Here is a 19,697-nt window from a genome sequence, read left to right as displayed (position 1 = left end):
GTTGATTTTACCTTTGTCTCTGCCTGGCTGCATCTCCTTTGACCCTGAATGGTTAATTCTTTAAAATGTTTTGAGTGCCCATGGCAAAAATGCAAGGAAAACAGTAATTTTAAGATTAAAAAAAGGGGGGGGAGGTGCCTGGGTGGCTCAGCCAGTTAAGCCTCTGACTTCAGCTCAAGTCATGATCTCGCAGTTTCTAAGTTCAAGCTCTGCGTCGGCCTCTGTGCTGACAGCTCAGAAGCTGGAGCCTGTCTTTGGATGGTGTGTCTCTCTCCCTCTCTCTCTGACCCTCCCCCGCTTGTGCTCTGTCTCTCTCTCAAAAATAAATACACATTAAAAAAAAAAGATTAAAAAAAATCAATTCTCACCCTCCAAGTTGTACCAAGGGAGAGAATTCCTTCACATAGATAATTACAATCCAGAAAAATAACTGTAATCATTTTAGGGGCTACAGCAAAAACGTAGTCCCAGCAGAGCAGATCGGTGCTCACTCCAGAGAACCGAGCGGCCGCCCTCCCACGCCCCACCCTCCCGGCTCCGCAGGCCGGCGGCGTGTGCCTCGGTTGGCAGGCCTCCACTCTACTCCCTCGCTTGCGCCAGGATTCTGTTTCTGATTGTCGCTCGTGCCTCCCCCGACCTCTCAGGTTCTTTCCCGCGAGCAGACAGACACGCTGCTCTCCCTTCTGGCCACATGTCGCTCTCTAGCTATCCTGTTCCACTTCCCTGCTTGCCTTAGAGAACTCCTCAGGACAGCTGACCATATATTCCTGGTACCCACCAGGACCCTTCAGTGACCCTTTCTCCTACGAGTGTCACGAAACCCACTGTGATCAGACTGCCGTGCCCCAAACCTTCCAATTAGCTTAACAAATAATTGTGGCAAAGTGGGCTCCTCTTAATGTGCCCAACACCATTCTAGGCCCTCAGAGCAACAGGGAACACAAAGGACAAAATCTCTCTGCCCCAAAGAATTTACATTCTCAAGTAAGAAGAGAAATATGCTGCACTTTACATGTTTATCAACTGAGGGTAAGAATTTGAGAGAAGGAAAGGCAGAGGAGAAAGCACGGAACATTCAGAGGGAGGAATGTAATTGTAAATGTACTGGTCAGGGTAGGCTTCACTGCAGTGGTATGTAAACCAAGGCCTGGAAAAAGGGAGAGAACCAGCCACGGGACTGTGTGGGAAAGCTCATTCCAAGCACAGAAAACAGCAAGTACAAGGCCCTAGAACTGGAAAGTGCCTAGCAAGGAGTCTTTGCTCTGAGCAGAGAGAGACGTGATACAACTTCCACTCAAATCATCGCTCTGGTTACCCTGGTTACGCTGAGCACGGAGTGATGGCTGCGTGAGAAACAAGGAGAAAGCACAGAGACCAAACAGGAGACTATTGCAATAAACCCAATGAAGATGGTGGTGACTCGCACAGGTGGTAGCAGTGGAAGTGGTGACAATGTCAGACACTGGTTGGGGTCCTGATCAACAGGAATTATGAGGGGGTCACTTACTGATATGGGCAAGACCATGAATGAATTTTGGAGTGAGGACGAAAAGTTTGGTTTGACACATGTAAAATCTGAAATGCCTTTGGAGACACCAGGATGTACAGGTCTCAAGTTCAAGTGATAGATCAACAGTAGCCATGTAAATTAGGGAATTATTAGCCTAAAAATGGTTACTAAAGGTCATCAAACTGGATTAAGAGGAAGAGACAGTAAAACTAACTAGAGAAGAGAGCTAAGTACTCAACGTTAAGAGGTAAAAGATGGGCGAAGAAACTCTCAAAGGATACTGACCAGCCACTGCTAGGAGAGGCGAGGAAAGCCAAGGTACGGAGCCCCACTTTCCTGCTCCTGCTGGGACAGATTTACCACAGACCCGCTGGCTTAAAATAACACCAATGGGTTATCTTAATGTTTATTATTTTGGGCCTCTTCTTCCATCTTCAAAATGCATCTCTACAAAGACTGTTCAGACTCCTATTTCCTTCTCTGACTCTTGCCCTCCTGCCTCCCTCTTACTTAGAAGGAGCCAGTGATTACACGGGGCCTACTTGAATAACCCAGGTTATCTCCCCACTTCAAGATCCTTAACCTCATCACATCCATAAGGTCCCTTCTGCCATTTAGGAACACACTCACAGGTTCTAGCGGTTAGGACATGGGCATCTAGGTGGGGTCAGAGGTATCATTATTCTGTCTACTGAACCAAATAGAAGAAATGACCAACTGGGCCAAAGGTTACGGAGATCAAGTGACGATGACCACAAATAAAGATTGGGTAAAAATTCGCCACTGAATTTAGCAACAGGGAAGTCATCAACACTGATAAAAGCAATTTCAGTGAAGTGTATTCCACAGAGGATGGGAGGAGGGGACAGAGGAGTACAGGCAATCTGTTTAGGACGTTTTATTATAAAGAACAGAGAAATGAAGGAGTAACTAGAGGTAACATGCAGGTCAAGAAAAAAAGTTTTTCCCATGTGGGAAAAGAAATACATGTTTTATGCTGTGAAGAATGATCCGGTAGAGGGAGAAACTGGAGAAGTGTCAGAGCTACAACCTTGAGCAGTGAGAAGGAACGGGGCTAACAAACAGGCAGGGGGCTGGTTTAGAAAACAGCACCATCGCCCACTGAAGCAGGAAGACAAGTCAGCCTATGTGTGCACTTGTTCTTCCCAGCCACATCCAGCTGCTCAGGCCCAGGAAAGGAACAAAGGAAACGCTGGATTTAAGAATGGTGGTTACCAGGCGCTGAGGGGAGGGGGAAATGAGCTGTTATTAAATAGTTATAAAGTTTCAGGTTTGCAAAATGAAGAGTTCTGGAAATTCGCTTTGCAACAATGTGAATGTTCTCATCAACACTTCTGAAGGGCACACTTAAAGAATGGTTAAGATGGTAAATTCTGTTAGGTGTATTTTACTGCAATTAAAAATCAAAATGGCGGGCCTGGGTGGCTCAGTCGGTTAAGCATCCGACTCTTGATTTCGGTTCAGGTCATGATCTCACGTTTTGCGGGATTGAGCCCTGCATCTAGCTCTGCGCTGACAGCGTGGAGCCTGCTTGGGATTCTCCCCTGCTCTCTTTCTCTCTCTCTCTCAAAATAAATGAACATTTAACAAAATCAAAATAAACTTTTTATATAATTTTAAAAAGCTATGAGACATGAGACCTTCAGGTCAGTGAAAACAGACAAATAAAATCACATACATTGCTAGCTTTATGTTAAGTTGCTCCCAATTTTTACAGACTTTGATTCTGATAGTAAGAATAAATGAGTTGATCGTTATAATAGCAATAAAAGTTGAATTTAACCAGAAGAAAGCTGGGGTTTTGCCAGAAGATTACAGGGAAAAAGATGGGAGAAAAACAGGGATTGAGGATGCATGTAAGGGAGTGATTATAAAGACCCCATGCTGAGTAAAGAAAATGAGGGCATAGAGGAGTGGAGGCTGAAAAAAGGCAGAAGGATTGATAGAGCGTTAAATCCAGTAAGGTCCCGCTGCTGGAGAAGGGGAAGTAGGAAGAGCTGAAATGCTGCTTGTAGGGTTTCTACAGCTTCCATGCTGTGTCCTCCAACTGAGCACGCCCCTAGCCTCAAGGCCTCTGTTTGGACTGTACTCTGCCTGAGGGCATGTCCCTCCCTCAGACAGCCTCATGGCTTGCTTCCTAATCTTGGGGGGCCCTCTGATCAAAGGTCATCTCATCAGAAAGGCTTTCCCTGACCACCTTTAAAATACAGGTGTGCCTCGGTGATACTGCAGGTTTAGTTCCAGACTGCTGCAATAAAGCAAATATCACAATAAAGTGAGTCAAATGAATTTTTTGGTTTCCCAATGCATGCAAAAGTTACATTTACACTACACTGTTCTCCGAAGTGTGCAACTCCATTATATATACTTAAAAAAGTATACATCGTAATCAAAAAACACTTTATTGCTAAAAAATGCTATCACCTGAACTTTGAATGAATCCTAATCACTGATCACAGATCATAACAAATATAATGAAAAAGCTTGACATATTGCAAGAATTACCAAAATGGGACACAGAGACATGAAGTAAGCAAATGTCATGGGGACAATGGCACCAATAGACATCCTTGAAGACACCTAACCCCTCAAAGCCTCAATTTCCTCCTATGCAATATGAGGATAGACCTTGGAAGGTTATCATGAAGAGTAACAAAAATGACTGGCACGGAGTATGCTCTATAAATATTAGTTCATGCTTCACTCCTTCCTTTCCATTCTCCATGTATGAAGAGGGAATGTTACTTGCCCCTTCCTGTATTAAATGGGGGGTGATCATCAGGAGAGCAAGATGACATGACTAACAATACATACCTGGTGTTCTGGCATTAAAGGCACTGTCATCTTTGGGGTGTGTCAGTGTGCAGTGTACAAATCACACCGCACTCAATCATAACTTTTTTTAGTAAGAGGATCACGAGTTTAAAACCACTCTCCTGGCCCCCACATCACACACACACACACACACACACACACACACACACACAATCTGCCCTGTGTTTTCAACAGACCTAACTTAGGAGTGTCACAGGTAACGGCACGCCTGCATTTCTGCAGCGTTCCCAGCCTCACTATTAAAGCTTGGACGATTTCAACAGCTTTGCTCTTTGCAAAACTCAATACCACCTAGAAGTCTCTATCTACAAACACAAGCATGTCCTAGGGTTTGATGCCTTAGAGATATATCCCCCTTCCCTCACCTTTCACCCAAATTCCACCTTCTCACCCGTTATTTTTTCCAACAGAGAAACATCTTGCACTTCTTGGGGCAAAGAAGCAATTTTCTGTCGGACAGTAGCATCCCCTGATGCAGCATTCTCCAGGTCCTGCAACGCTTTGATTAGCTCCTCAGTCTGTACAACGAAAACACAAACAACGCTGTCCGTTAAGATGTATGAGACTTAAAGAAAATTAGCTAGGATTCAATGAGGTGGAGGCCGATTCTAAAAATAATCATTCCTGACATTTACAAAAACATTGTTCTAAGTACCAGAGCCTATACTGAGGTCAATGATATGGATTCTAAGAGAATGTACAAAGTTAATTTTTCTAAGTCAATGGTAGAACATGACGAAATTCTATGTAACTCTGAAAAATCAAAAAACAAAAACAAAAAAACTCCCCACAACTTTTTAAAAGAGCATGGGTTCGGCAACTTAAAAAGACGGGAGTCTGGTTCATACTGCTTAGTTTCAATGTTTGCTTATTTTTGAGACAGAGAGAGAACGTGAGGTGGGAGGGGCAGAGAGAGAAGGAGACAGAGAATCCGAAGCAGACTCTGTGCTCACGGTTCAAACCCACAAAGAGTTGTGAGATTGTGACCTGAGCCAAAACCAAGAGTCAGATGCTTAACCGAGCTACCCAGGTGTCCCGTTACTGCCTACTTTCCAGTAATTCACAATTTCTAATACAGAACGGTCTGGTCTTCAGCACAGAATAAAGGTATATACACCAGATGTTGAACTGTGTGCTGACTGATTAAATGAAATGACACCGTCTACTTCAATTCTTTCTTGGGTTTGCTTTACAAAATAAATGTCACAAAGATGACAGTTTGGATTTTGGCAGCCACTCCCAAAATTAAATGTGTCAAACTCACTAATTACAAACAAGGGAGAAAAAGACTAAAAAAAGAGTAAACAGGGAATGCATATTTTGTGTATACAAAAAAAAGGTTTTTAAATAATCAGACAACAATAATGCCGACAGGTTAGCCAGCCCACAATGACCCAGGAGAAACTGATAATGCAGATGGTAGTCAAGTTATCCTACAACTTGATAATTCAGGCTGTCCCCCTGGAAGTTTTTAAATGGAAAGATATATAACACTGTTTTCACTTAACCCACCATCTAATTCAACATTTTAACAGAATACAAATCAGACATGCTTCCTACTTATGTGGGTCTTAGGCACACACATATGTAATAAAGTAAATCTGTTTTAGGCAAAATGAGAGGCCACGGAACTCAGTAAAGAGCATGGTCTCTGAGGTCAGTCAGACCCAGATTCAAAGTAAGACACTGGGCAAGTTATTTAATCTGTCTCTTTGAGCCTCACTTTCTTTGACAGTAAGTGAAATAAGTAAATAAATAAACAGCAAAAATTAACCAACCACACAGAGTTCATGAACTAATTTATATAAAGGGCTAAACAGCAGATATATAATTAAAAATTCAATTCCCTGTTTTAATATTTAAATCAGTTATACTGCAAATATAATAGCAAATTTGCTATTCTTGTACAGACTGTCCTAGAAACGAATGAGCTGTTTACTTATATAAAAAATAACCATGCTGTTGGAGAAAAGCCACGGCAGAGGACATTCAAATGTCTCTGTAGCATTATCTACCCTTTCACAAAAATCTACTTTTTAAGAATATCTTCAATTCCTAGGAGTAAAGAAAAAAGCCAAGGCCAAAGACTCCAGAAGACATGACTCCGTCCAGGCTCACCGCAGTCAAGGACAAAGGCAAGCCTGCTATCCAGCAAGTTTCCCCGGGGGCATCTTGCACCCAGTGCCCTGAGATCTGCCCTCTGGTGATTTTGTACCAATGGTCCCTAGCGCCACCTTGTGGCTATAATCTTCAACAAGAGGTCATGCCACAAGACTGCACAGCCCTGCTCTCTGGGAGTCCAGACCTACCAAGAGGGGTCCTGCAGAAGGATCTTGGGGAGAGTAGCTTCCAGGATAGTCGTCATCCTCCTCCTCTTGTATCTGCTGAAAAGTTCGCTTCAGGGATTTCTTTTCCTCTGCTGCCAGACGAAAGAAAAAGGGCACAAACTTGGGTCACGACAGCCTGTGTAGGTAAGAGTCAAATGCTATGCACAATGGGCCACATGCAAAAAAAGGGCAAAAGGGAGTGTACAATTCCAAAGATAGCTTAACATTAACCTATATCCTAGTTATTTTAAATTGGTGGTAGTTCCCTACACTATTGAAGAGTCAAAAACGTTCTTAGGTCTGTCATCTCAGACTGACTCACTGGGAAAATACTACCGAAAACGTGCACCAAAAATGAGACTTCCCAAACTAACACATTTCATTAAAAAGTTTATTTCTTAAAAATAAAAGTTAACAAGAGAAGTAATGTGGTAAGAAACCCAGGAGACACTATAACGAAGCAAGACAATATGGGGGGGTGGGGGTGGTGGAGAGCATATACTGCATGTTAAATGGAACCCTATATACATCCCAGGACGACTTCAGAAAATAAAAACGGATATTCCCCACTTTTCTAAAGCCTGCTTTTACGAAAGACCTACAGTAACATCACCTGTTTTCTCTACCCAGAACAAATTCAGAGAGGATTTTCGCTTTTACAAGGAAAGGCAAGAAGCATTTGCTTGCAGGGAGCGCTCACAGAAGCGATGTGCACCCCAAGCAGCCAGAGGGGCCCCGTCAAGTTCACTCCCAGGAAGTACACTCGGCATCTCAACATAAAGCCACCAGAGCTTTGAGCTGTATCTGTGAGCATCTGTGCTTTATCTCGATTTATTTTGTGCATCTGTTAGCAAGACGTGGCCTAAGGTATCAGAAAAGCCTAAGAGAGGTTATTTTTGGAGTCTGGGGATGCTCAAGACTTTTTCCACATAAATTAACAATAACTACTTCTTCACTTTATTCCATTTTGGCTTAGGAAAGGTTTTATAGATATGGTCTACTTTCAGATAGCAGGGGAAACCTGTAGGAGAGAGAAACCAATCAATAAAATTGTGTCAGAAACTCTAAACATGAGTATCTTTTAAACTCTCCCTTCAAAAACAACAAATCTTATTTTATCTTAAAATTAAGAATAACCACTGCTGAGAAATCTGACTAATACAACTGAGAGAAATTACTTAAGTTACTATTTTTAAATTAACCACTTTTCACCTGGGTGGCTCAACTGGTTATGCGTCCAACTTGGTTTTGGTTCAGGTCATGATCTCACGGTTTGTGACTTTGAGCCCTGTGTCGGACTCTGTGCTGGCAGTGCAGAGCCTACTTTGGATTCTCTCCCTCTCTCGCTACCCCTCCCCTGCCTGCACGTGTGCATGTATTCTCTTTCTCAAAATTAATTAATTAATTAATTAAATCAATAAATTTAACCACTTTTTGGGGCAGCTGGGTGGCTCAGTTGGGTAAGTGTCTGACTCTTGATTTTGGCACAGGTCATGATCTCACAGTCCAGGAGATCGAGCCCCGTGTCAGGTTCCGCACTAATAGTGTGGAGCCTACTTGGGATTTTCTCTTTTCTCTCTCTCTCTGATCCTCCCCCACTCATGAGCCCACTCTCTCTCTCAAAATAAATAAACATTAAAAATAAAAAGAAAATAGGGGCACTGGGGTGGCTCAGTTGGTTAAGCATACGACTTAAGCTCAGGTTATGATCTTGTAATCTGTGGGTTCAAGCCCGATGTCAGCTGTGCTGACAGCTCAGAGCATAGAGTTTGCTTTGGATTCTGTGTCTCCCTCTCTCTCAAAACTAAATAAAAACATTTAAAATTTTTTTTAAAAAAAGAAAACTAACCACTTTTGAGGCTAACCGGTTATGTTTCTCATTATCTGTATTCTAGGCTTTTAAATGGCTCTGATAAGCGTATCCGTTCTAAAATCATTCCTTTTGCATCTAATTGGACAATACAAAATAAAATGAATAAAATGGCAAACATCTGTGGGACAGAAGTCTAAGTGATACATTCAGGCTTGGAAGGTAAAGAAGCGACGGTCCACCTAACGTGTGCCAGGCACTGCAACAGCTTCTATACATTTAGTCCTTCCAGCAGCTCTAAGATGTAGTGTCCCCACCTCGCAGGGAGAAAATGGAGGCCCAGAGAGGTTACATAACTCATCTAAAGGTATGCATGACTTTCAAAACTCTCTGCTCTTTCCACTGCAGTCAAATTCCTTAGCAGCACACACTCTCTCATCTGTCAAATGAGAGGTCACCACGCACCCGCTTCAGAACTCTGTGAGTTATAATATCAGATAAAGGGTTAATATCCAGAATCTATAAGGAACTCACCAAACTACACGCCCGAAAAACAAACAACCCAGTGAAGAAATGGGCAGAAGACATGAACAGACACTTCTCCAAAGAGGACATCCAGATGGCCAACAGACACATGAAACGATGCTCAGCATCCCTCCTCATCAGGGAAATACAAATCAAAACCACACTGAGATACCACCTCACGCCAGTCAGAGTGGCTAAAATGAGCAAATCAGAGAACTCGAGATGCTGGCGAGGATGTGGAGAAACGGGCACCCTCCTACACTGTTGGTGGGAATGTAAACTGGTACAGCCCCTCTGGAAAACAGTGTGGAGGTTCCTCAGGAAACTAACAATAGAACTCCCTTATGACCCAGCAATAGCACTGCTAGGAATTTACCCAAGGGATACAGAAATGCTGAGGCATAGGAGCACATGTACCCCAATGTTCATAGCAGCACTCTCCACAATAGCTAAAACATGGAAGGAGCCTAAGTGTCCATCAACAGATGAATGGATCAAGAAGATGTGGTTTATCTATACCATGGAATACTACATGGCAATGAGAAACAACGAAATCTGGCCATGTGTAGCAACATGGATGGACCTTGAGGGGGTTATGCTGAGCGAAATAAGTCAGGCAGAGAAGGACAAATATCATATGTTTGCACGTATAGGAGGATTAGGAAGAACTTGACGGAGGAACGAGGGGGAGAAGAAGGGCGGAAATGGTGGGGGAAAGGGAGAGAGGCAAACCATGAGAGACTCTTGAATGCTGACAAAAACTGAGGACTGATGGGTGTGGGGGGGAAGGGGGGATGGGCATGGAGGAGGGCACTTTGGGGATGAGCACTGAGTGTTATGTAGAAACTAATTTGACAATAAACTATTTGTAAAAAAAAAAAAAAAAAAAAAAGAACTCTGTGAGTTATAAACAGAATAACGTATACTTCTTGCTTAATTAAACACGCTTTTCTGAAAGGAAGGATGTAGTTTCTGTTTCTACCTTACACGTTAACTCACCAAACTATGCTGCCTGTGAAAACCAAGTCAGTATCGTGGGCTTTATTTTTTCTTAATGCTTTGCTCCTCTGTTCTACTCAATATCTGCAACACAGGCAGGCCTCACTTCACATGATTCTATTATGCATGGATCTGCTACCACACCAGTCCCCCAATAACACAGTCCGAATTTCAGTTCCTGCCGTATATTAACTCAGAGTAATCACATAAAGAACTTCACTAACTTCAGTCCACAAATCACCGCATGAATAACACAAATAAATGCATCACGATCAGTGACCACATCACATCTTTCAAGGTCAGTGGCTGGTCACTGCACAGCTGTTCTTTCAGTTCACACACAACCAGCAAAGTGTTTAGCTGTGTTGGCTCCCAGTGATCAAATTCACATGACATTTTATAAAAATGAGTAATCAAAACAGGGAACTAACTGAAAATGATGAAGATGAAAGGAGCCGAGAAACTAAAACTGAAGCTCACGCTGGAAGCAAATGGAACGTAGCGGGAGCTGGAGAAGACGCAGCTGGCCGTGGGGACAAGGTGCTGCCACACCCTTCCAGAAACTCTAGGTCTGCGGCCAGAACCACCTGGTGAAAGCCAGCTTGTCAACAGAAATGAAGAAAGTGGTTTGTGAGGAAAAGGACGACTGTGTCGCGGAGGAAGCAGTGCTGACAAGCCTTGACACTTCGGGAACTCTCCAGCACATCTCACGACACAGTGGGCACGAAGGCTAAGCAGAAGCTGACCCAAACTGCTAGGGTGCTTGCTCTGTACCACAGATGACACAAGAAGGCAAGCTCTGCTCAAACCCCTCTCGTTAAATTCATTACAAAGAAATAAAACACTTTAATTCTCAATGTTTCCAATATTTTATGTGAGAGCGTGCTAGGTAACCGTGAGTATTACTATGTTTTCTGTCTCCCAATAGATCTGTAATCAATAGTGAGTTTTTAATTCTCTGACAAAGAATTTTTTAAAAGTCATAGAACAATCATAATTTTTCCCATTGATTAAGATAATTTTGCACGGTTTCAGCTCACATGGTCATTTTTACTGTCCTGCACGATGCAAAATAAGGACAGCTATATTTGTAAACAACTAGTGGTATGTAATTTACATATGAAGTATCTAACAGTACTGAGCACACACAGCCCGATTACTGTGCAGCATAGAGGGCGCAGAGAATGACCCATGAGGACACTTGGTCACCACAGCACCAAAGCAGCCATGGGTCAGGAGTCACCAGTAAAATATAAACACATGAGCAAAAAGATTCTTAAAATATTTTTTGATTCACTTCCAAGCACCTAGGACAGTGCTTGATTAAAATTATTAAATACGCTAAGGAAGATAGAAAAATTATAAAATTTGAACCCTTCAGTTTTCAAAATTTCATACAGAGGTTATTAATATATATACATACATACACATACTACATATACATACACACATACACCTCAGGATGATCAGAATCACTGAATTTGGGCACTGGAAGGCTTTAGATAGATCCAGGTCTTTGGTTAAACCCACTTCGTTTGGTCCCTAAAGCCAAAGTCACCTGCCCCTAAACTGGAGTATTTTCTACCACTTCATGCTGCCATTCACTCATGGCATTCCAAGACCAAAATCAAAGAAAATAATCACAGGCCCATTTCTGTCCTTTGTCCTGCCGGTGGAAGAGGGTGTAATAAGAGATAACCACAGTCATCCTACGTCAGTTCTCTCCTCTTTCCATTTGGAGGACCTATTGGAAATGCATATTCATCACTTACCCCATAAGCCTCCTCCCTTCCTGAGCTACCTACATACACCAGGAACACTTTCACTGGCCCATCTTCCAAGTGCATCACCGTGGAGACCACCAGAATCTCTCCCCAAGTTCTAACTTCCAGCAGAGTCTACACTTCTGAGATGTATCTTACAGATCTCTCCTTTCTGTTCGTTCCCATTGCCTCTCATGAGTAATGTGCCCTTCTCCATGCCTTGTCCAGACCACTGTCCCAACTGGTGTCCCTGCCTCCAGTCACTCCTTTCCAACCCAGACTACACTCTGATGAAATGAAATCGCCCACTGTGCCTCTCTCTACTCAAAAACCTGGAAGGGCCTCTAATGATTGACAGTGTCCACCTAAGCTCAAAGCCTACTAGTGGTAAGAGTATGAGTCATCATCTCCCTCTGCTTCCACAGCACTTGGCCCTTGCTACTTTGAATGGCCACTGGCAGGCACGGGCCTTACCTCTCTGATAGAAACATTAAGTATCGTGTTTCTTTCCTTTACATCCCTATAATACCTAGGAAAGTGTCAACAGACCTGAGCTGGAAACCTCTTGAAAGCAGAGGCGGCAGGGAGCTTGGAAGATGCTAGTGCTGTGCCAAAAATGACTATATTGCTTCCATTTACACTAACAGGACAGCCCGCCCTGTTAACTCTGCCCTCATTCATCTGTACCAAGTCAGCAGTTATGATGCCCGGGATTCTCAATCTAGCCAGGCAGCTATTAAACATAGCCTAGGAAATGTGTCAGTCAATGACACACCGTCCCACTATCAATTCAGCTTCTGACCACAGTGTTTGCACTCACTCAACCCTATTACAGGCAGGGCACGCGGTACTGATGGCTCCAATCTGCCTGTCCTCATACAGTGCACCCTCTATTCTATTTTCCAACCTGTCCCTGCGTCTCTGGGGCCTTATACTTAGCTAACATTCAAGTAATTCTGGCTATCTAAGGATTTATGTCTCTTGGAGACCTGGTTGTGATAAAATTTCAGCCACTAGAACAGACTATGAAATTAATTTTAAGGCAAAAAGTTAGCCTGAAAGCTCCCAAATCATTTTACAAAATGCAGTCATATACCTGTAAAGCTAGGTATTCCCAAGAATCCACTGGAAATTTTCTGGAATTAAAAACCAATCAGAAAAAAACCCCAAAACCACAAATTTCATATTACTTTCATAATGAGAAAGAATCAGGAAATATTATTTACAACAGCTCCCTCATTCTTTGTTCTCTCCCTGCAAAATAAAGGCAACTTTTAAAGGAAGCATATTAATCCTTACTCACAGAAAGATCTGAAGCAAAGGTCTGCCGCTCGTGGTACCGTCCTGAAAGCACTCACCAGTACCATCTCATTGAACTAAGTGGCCAGGTCCAGACCTGAACACCTGGGGACTCTGGGCCTAGAGCTCGTGCTCTTAACCACTATGCCTTCTAGTCATGCACAAAATCTGGGGGACGGAAAATACTAAGTCTATTCCTGTGTTTGCCACTGGTTCATACTGAGAAACTTAGAATACTATATATTAGAACCAGGGGGTGGGGCTCAAATAAAAGTCATTATCATCACTTTGCTAATAACATCCTACCTACATTATCCCCACAGCAACACTATGGGGTATTACTACTAACAGACATATGGTACAGAGAAGAACCCAAAGCTCAGGAGGTCAAATGCTATGCACAAGGTCATACAGGTCAAAGTGACAGAGCTGGGATTCATACTCCGGAAGTCTGGTTTCAACTTCTTGCTCTCAGTAGCTAAATTAACTATACTAAGGTCCAGGAAAGTTGGGTGATGTACTCATAAATTCACATCCTAATTCAAGTCTACTGAATCCATGTGTTTTAAGGAAACAGACTTTATGTTTTAAAAAATTATTTTTGAGACAGAGAGAGACAGAGCATGAGTGGAGGAGGGGCAGAGAGAGAGGGAGACACAGAATCTGAAACAGGCTCCAGGCTCTGAGCTGTCAGCACAGAACCCGACGCGGGGCTCAAACCCACGAACCATGAGATCATGACTTGAGCCAAAGTCGGACGCGTAACCAATTGAGCCACCCAGGTGCCCCAGAAAACAGACTTTAAAGTCATACAGACTTAAACATAAATTTTCCACTTATCAAGTTCTTTTCTAAATCCTTCTATAACTGTAGAATACTGTGTGATTCATATGTGACTTAGTGGAGTGACAGCTTGAGTATTCCCACGAACTGAGAGACAACTTTAGAACACCTGGGGAGATGGTATATAAACCCAGGAAACTCCCAGTTCTAAAACAAGATTCCTAAGCTCATTTATCTCCACTGTTGAAGTTCCATAGGAAAATTTTTATTTCAAGGATAAACTCTAAAATTGTCTCAAGACAAAGAAATATCTATGAATCAAAGCTGAAAATATAAAAGGACTACTAAAATTCTGAAATAAACTTCTGGAGAACTCACCAGTATTTTGAAAGGATTGAGGTAAAATATTTTGATAACCCAGGTACAAAGAAGATGGTGAGGAGACTAGTACATATGTTGGAACCTTCTGCTGTGTGCTTCCATCTTTAGAGAAAGAGAAATCACCTTCAGACCAGCGCCGTCCTCCACACGGAGTACTGCTTGGATTGCTGTTTATGTCTAGATGCTCGAAAAAAATCAGAAACCCAAAGAGCTGTTTTCGAATGTAACACTGCCATAAACTCCACAATGTGCCGGGCTGCTCCCTGAGTACAGAGCTGTACCTCACTCCTCTGCTCAGCCCTGTAGCATCCAACATAGACATTTACTCAAAGCACAGGTCTGGCAAATGTTTGTTGAATTGAAACTCAACTCTTACTTTCCAACGTCATCTTTCAGAGCTATCCTCCTCACCCAAAGGTGGCACTGCTTACCAATGAAGTCTAAGGGTAACGAATGCCAAGTAATTCTCCACCACTGTGCAGAACACCTCCACAAGACACAATACAAACACTACCAGAGTCCAAAGTAGGAAACACCCTACTTTTCAGAAGCTACCACCAGAGTGGCCTCAAAACTATTTTCCATCACCTTTAATTAAGTAAAACAACAATGACCTGCAGTCTGAAAGCACTCATGTCATTCTCACAAAGCCTCTAACTTGGTAGTTTCCCAGGAAGATTGCCCCACCTTAAAATGCATATAAACCCAGACCTGGAAGAGATCATAAAAGGTACACCATAAAGGTGAATGAATGATATTGATACCACTGAATGATACTGAATGAATGATACTGTCATGTAAACTAACCATGGGTAAAGGCCACAGCAGAGGCACGTACAAAGTACCAGAGGAATATGGAGGGAATGGCTACATGTGGCCAGTCAAGATAGGGAAGATGTCAGTATGCGAATAGCATTCTTGAAGAATGAGTTCACCACACAGTACAAGAGGCAGAGGAAACACCAGATGCAAAGGAAGAGGTATGGAGAGAACATCCAGAAGGGGGACGGGTATGGCCAAGGACTATGGTGTGTATGAGGAAATGGCAGAAGAATCTGGAAAAGTAAGCTAGTTGCAGATTATGAAAGGTCCCGAGTACCATGTTAGCACTCAGACTTGTTCCTCCAGGTGATGAGATCGTGGACAGTCAGCTCAGATCTGTAGCCCAGAAATACGTCATGCCAATTCGAATTAAACCACAACTAACCACAAACCCAAGAACCAAACAATGTTTGATCTTACTCCTCTTTAACGTAAACTCTTCAGGGGACTTGGTGAGGTTCACACACTTATGTGCACACGCTTCTGGAGGGTGTCCTGCGTTCACAAGACCAAAATCAACTGTCGACTGCAAACTGACAAACGTCAAAAGTATGTTTCAAAACCACATCAATATTTAATGAAGCCAAGTTCTAAAAGGGCCAAGGGACATATCCCAGCCTCTGGAGGGGTCAGTGGCAGGGCCAGGACAAAATCTCAGTCCAGGGTGGTTCCTAGTTCCCCACAACTAGACAACACTGTTTTCTTTTCCCTTGTGCAAGGAAAAGTCTCTGCAGGGCAGGGGAGAGCCAAGGAGAATACACAGCAAAAGTTAAGGGTGTGAGACGATGAACAGCATGAATACTAGAACCAGGCTTACACGCTGCGAGCACTACATAAATTCTCACCATCATTTATGAGCATCTCTCTGAAGAATCATATAATCGCTGGTGGTTCACAGCAACCCCCACTGCAGCGTTTCATATGGGATTGGAAAGCAGGCAAGGACCAAGGGCTATAAACACGTGGTGATGTTTCTACCTTTGGGGGGAGGGCTCCTGGAGTCCTCCATAGACAGCTTCAGCTGCTGTATGAACTCGCCGCCATACACACTTCGTTCTTGCCAGATGTTCAGCAATCTCTCTAAAGGTTTTTTACAGCCTTCATCTGCCTCTCTGCCCAGAAAAGACGAAAAGATATATATAAGCTTAAGATGTTTTGCTTTTAATTAGGACAGATCTACTTTAAAAACAACTGACTAAATGATTTGCATATTTAAAAACAGAAGGACGAGTGAGACACACATTGTGACGAACAGATACCCCAAATTTGTCCAGAACTACATGCTTCCTTGGTGCACAGAAAAGACAGCGATCATGTTACAGAAGTAAGCCGTGTCTTTTACCTCCTTTGAAAGATGAGGCATTTAGAGCAAAAAGCCAATAGCTGGTTTTTACAGAGAATTATAAAAAATTGATCATTTCAATTGTGACAGCATGCTTTTTAAGAAGATATTAATAGAAATGCAGTGCCAGACATTCTGCTGGAAACTAAACCTAAAGGGTCAAAACCTTTAAGGGTAGGAAAAAAATGATTAAAAAAAACAAAACATTGACGATGGGGAATAAATTCACCACAACTCAGCAATGCTAACACAGCAACACCTCTACATGTATAAATTCAGTCATACACACATATATGCCACATATATGTGACCTATAAATGAACTACTTCATAATTACTTTAAGTCTGGGTTAGGTACATAGTCCCCATTCTCACACGGGTGTCTAATGGATAATCTTAGAACACACTGAGCATAAGATAGCCCTTTGTAATTTATACCTGAAAGAAGCTATGCAGTTTTTTTCCCTGATGTATTACACTCTTGAAATAGTATTTTCAAAGAGATAACTGTAACCAGCACTCAGTGTGCAACAGCTGCTTACCAGAAAATGTCAGACAGCAAGAGGAAGAGAACGGAAAGACTTTGCGAAAGGAAAACAGATTCCTCACCATCCACATGTTACTATGAATTGTTCTGGTTTGTAAAGCTGTCTGGATGTCAGTGATCTTACCCTGAGTGACTTTCAATAAGAACAAATACACTGACATCTTAGTTTCTAAGCCAGTATCTTTAACATGAACTTCAAGAAGAAGAAATACCAAATTCAACAGAGCTGGGAACTCCATCCACCTTCAGCCCTGACAGCACTCTTCTAAACCTTATGTTAACAGTTAAGGTAATGTGAGAGTTCAGCTTGATCTGGTCAGAATGCATTATTTATGAAATATTAGTGGCAAATTTCACTGAATCAGGGTCAAAGTACTATATCAGGGCACATACAGAATTTTCTTTTGGTCAAACTTTTTTTTAGTCAGAGGTGAGGTGAAGGGGGAGAAAAGGAAAAAAATTTCAATGACAGTTTATAAAACTTAAAGATATGATCCAATTATTTGATATTTGTGATTAAAAAAAACACTTTTATTCCACCTTCAAAATAGATCTAGAAACAAATGACTTCTTGCTTCTTCCTTTGCTGCCTACCTGGTCCAAGCTGCTATTATTATCTCTTGCCAGATAACTGGTCTCCCTGCTTCTACCCTTGACTCCTACAAGCTCATCTCAAGCTTTAAGAATTCTCGCTCTTGCATCAAAGCAGATTATATCACTCTTTTGCTCAAAACTTCCAAGGGTTCTTCCCTCAGAATAAAAGTGAAAGTTCTTAAAAAGCCTACAAAGCCATTCTCAACAGAGCTTATTATTTCTTCGCCTCACCTACTCTCTCTCTCTTTTTCGCTCCCCGACAGCCTCCCTCTTGCCTCAGGGCTTTTACACATTTCCCTACAAGGTGGCATGGCTCAGGTATCCTTTCCTAATCTCCCTATTTAAAAATATTCTCCTGGAGCACCTGAGTGGCTCAGTCGGTTAAGTGTCCGACTTCAGCTCAGGTCATGATCTCACAATTCGTGGGTTTGAACCCCACATCAGGCTCTGTGCTGACAGCTCAGAGCCTGAAGTCTGCTTCAGATTCTGTGTCTCTCTCTCTCTCTCTGCCCCTCCCCACTCATGCTCTCTCTCTCAAAAAAAAAAAAAAAAGATTACAAAAATTGAAAATAATAATAAATAATTATTCTCCCTACTCCTACTTAATTTTTCTCCATCAACTTGGCTTCTGATATGCTATATAGTTGACTTATTTATATTCTGTCCATTTGAACATAACTTCCACATGGGCAGTGATTTGTCTTCTCCCCAAACTGCTACCCACCCTAGAACAGGCACAATATTGTCTAATTGTAGTATTTTGGGGGAAAAATTTTAGATAGATTTCAGTAGGCCATACAAATAGTACCTTTCAGCAGCCATTTCCTAACAACAAAGCCACCCGCATCGGACACAGCTAAACAAATTCCCTGGGCCTTCGATGAGGTTTATGAAATACTGTGCTTGGAATACAAAGAACAAGGTCTAGGGCTTGACCCAGTAGCCTCTTTTCTCTTTCCATACCCCAACCTGGGCTTCCCACTCTAGCAGCCTTCAACCATATGTATCTTCTACTCAGAACATGCCTTCATGCCATCTCTTCTTTGAATGGAACCCCCAAAGTAAAACAAGGTGAAGAGGGAGAAACTGTGGGTAAGTATATAAGGAGTATATGGAATACAAGAATCTGGAGGGACAGAGTAGAATTAGATTATGAGGGCCCTGAATGCCTACTAAGTATGTGGCCTTTATCCTGAAGGCAATGCGAAGTCCCTGATGAGATCAAATGTATGGTTTAGAAAATAAAATAACTAGTATAACCAAATTACAACTAATCAGAACTTAATTAACTGGTTAATAATTTTAACAAACAACCTGTTCTCTGCAAATTCTCCATTCCCTTAAAAGAGAAACCTATCATGACAAATGCTTATCAGGATAAAGTTAAGGAGGCGGGGGACCACAATGCAGACTAAATATCTGGGGCTCCATTTAGACTAAGAGGGACTTGGGGGACAGCTGCAGTCACATTTCTATATGCAATGGAAACTGATACACGAACCTAGAGTAACCAAGTCATTTTTAAAAGGCTTTTACCACTAAAGGTGAAAGCCAAAGGGGGGGTTCTAGTTTAATTGGTGAATGTAGTTAACCAGGATAGGCTAATTCCTGGAGCAATGTAGTAAATCAAGATTTTGCCAGCTAAGTTGCAAAGCTACAGATACAATAGTCAAGAAATCTTTTTACTCATGAGGTTTTGCTGTAAGCAGCTCAACTGAACTGGAAGTCCCATTAGCACTTGGAATGCGGTACAACTAAAGCAATAAAGTAGTTTTATATCAGACAGAACTGTCACACCAAAAAGTCCTTGCCATTTATGATTAATACATATATAACTTATGTTAAACACAAGTTAGTATGCATTTCAATTCTGATTAATTATAAATCTAATCACTGCAAAACTGATCTGAAAAATGAAAGTCGTGTATTATACACAGAATTGCTGCTTGGAATGTCAGCTGAGGCCTTGCCAAGCCAGCGTGGGGACCTTTTCTGCTTCTGTAGTTCTAACAGCACTTCCTTGGTACGCCCGCCATAATCAGTGTGCCCCCGTCTCACGCCATGCACAGCAGCAGGGATTCTTCTAAATACCCACAGCACTCCAAACAGAACCTCAGGTGACAGCAGAGCAGAAATGTTC

General features: G+C 42.3%; 1 protein-coding gene across 2 annotated transcripts in view; it reads right to left on the bottom strand.

Moving 5' to 3' along the window:
- The window catches only part of RPRD1B (regulation of nuclear pre-mRNA domain containing 1B), a 53,387-nt gene that overhangs the window by 23,660 nt on the left and 10,030 nt on the right, over positions 1–19,697 (bottom strand). For both annotated transcript variants that reach the window (XM_039227193.1, XM_039227192.1), the window contains exons 3-5: positions 16,054–16,187; positions 6,676–6,785; positions 4,758–4,884 (exon numbers count right to left, since the gene is read on the bottom strand). In XM_039227193.1, coding sequence (XP_039083124.1) covers positions 4,758–4,884; positions 6,676–6,785; positions 16,054–16,187 — 371 coding nt within the window. The remainder of the gene's footprint in view (positions 1–4,757; positions 4,885–6,675; positions 6,786–16,053; positions 16,188–19,697) is intronic.

This window comes from Hyaena hyaena, unplaced genomic scaffold, assembly GCF_003009895.1.
Source record: "Hyaena hyaena isolate Hyena2069 unplaced genomic scaffold, ASM300989v1 scaffold_25, whole genome shotgun sequence".
In the NCBI taxonomy this organism is placed as follows: domain Eukaryota; kingdom Metazoa; phylum Chordata; class Mammalia; order Carnivora; family Hyaenidae; genus Hyaena; species Hyaena hyaena.
The sequence above is the reverse complement of the archived record's forward strand: the minus strand, read 5'-3'. Positions and strand labels throughout refer to the sequence as shown.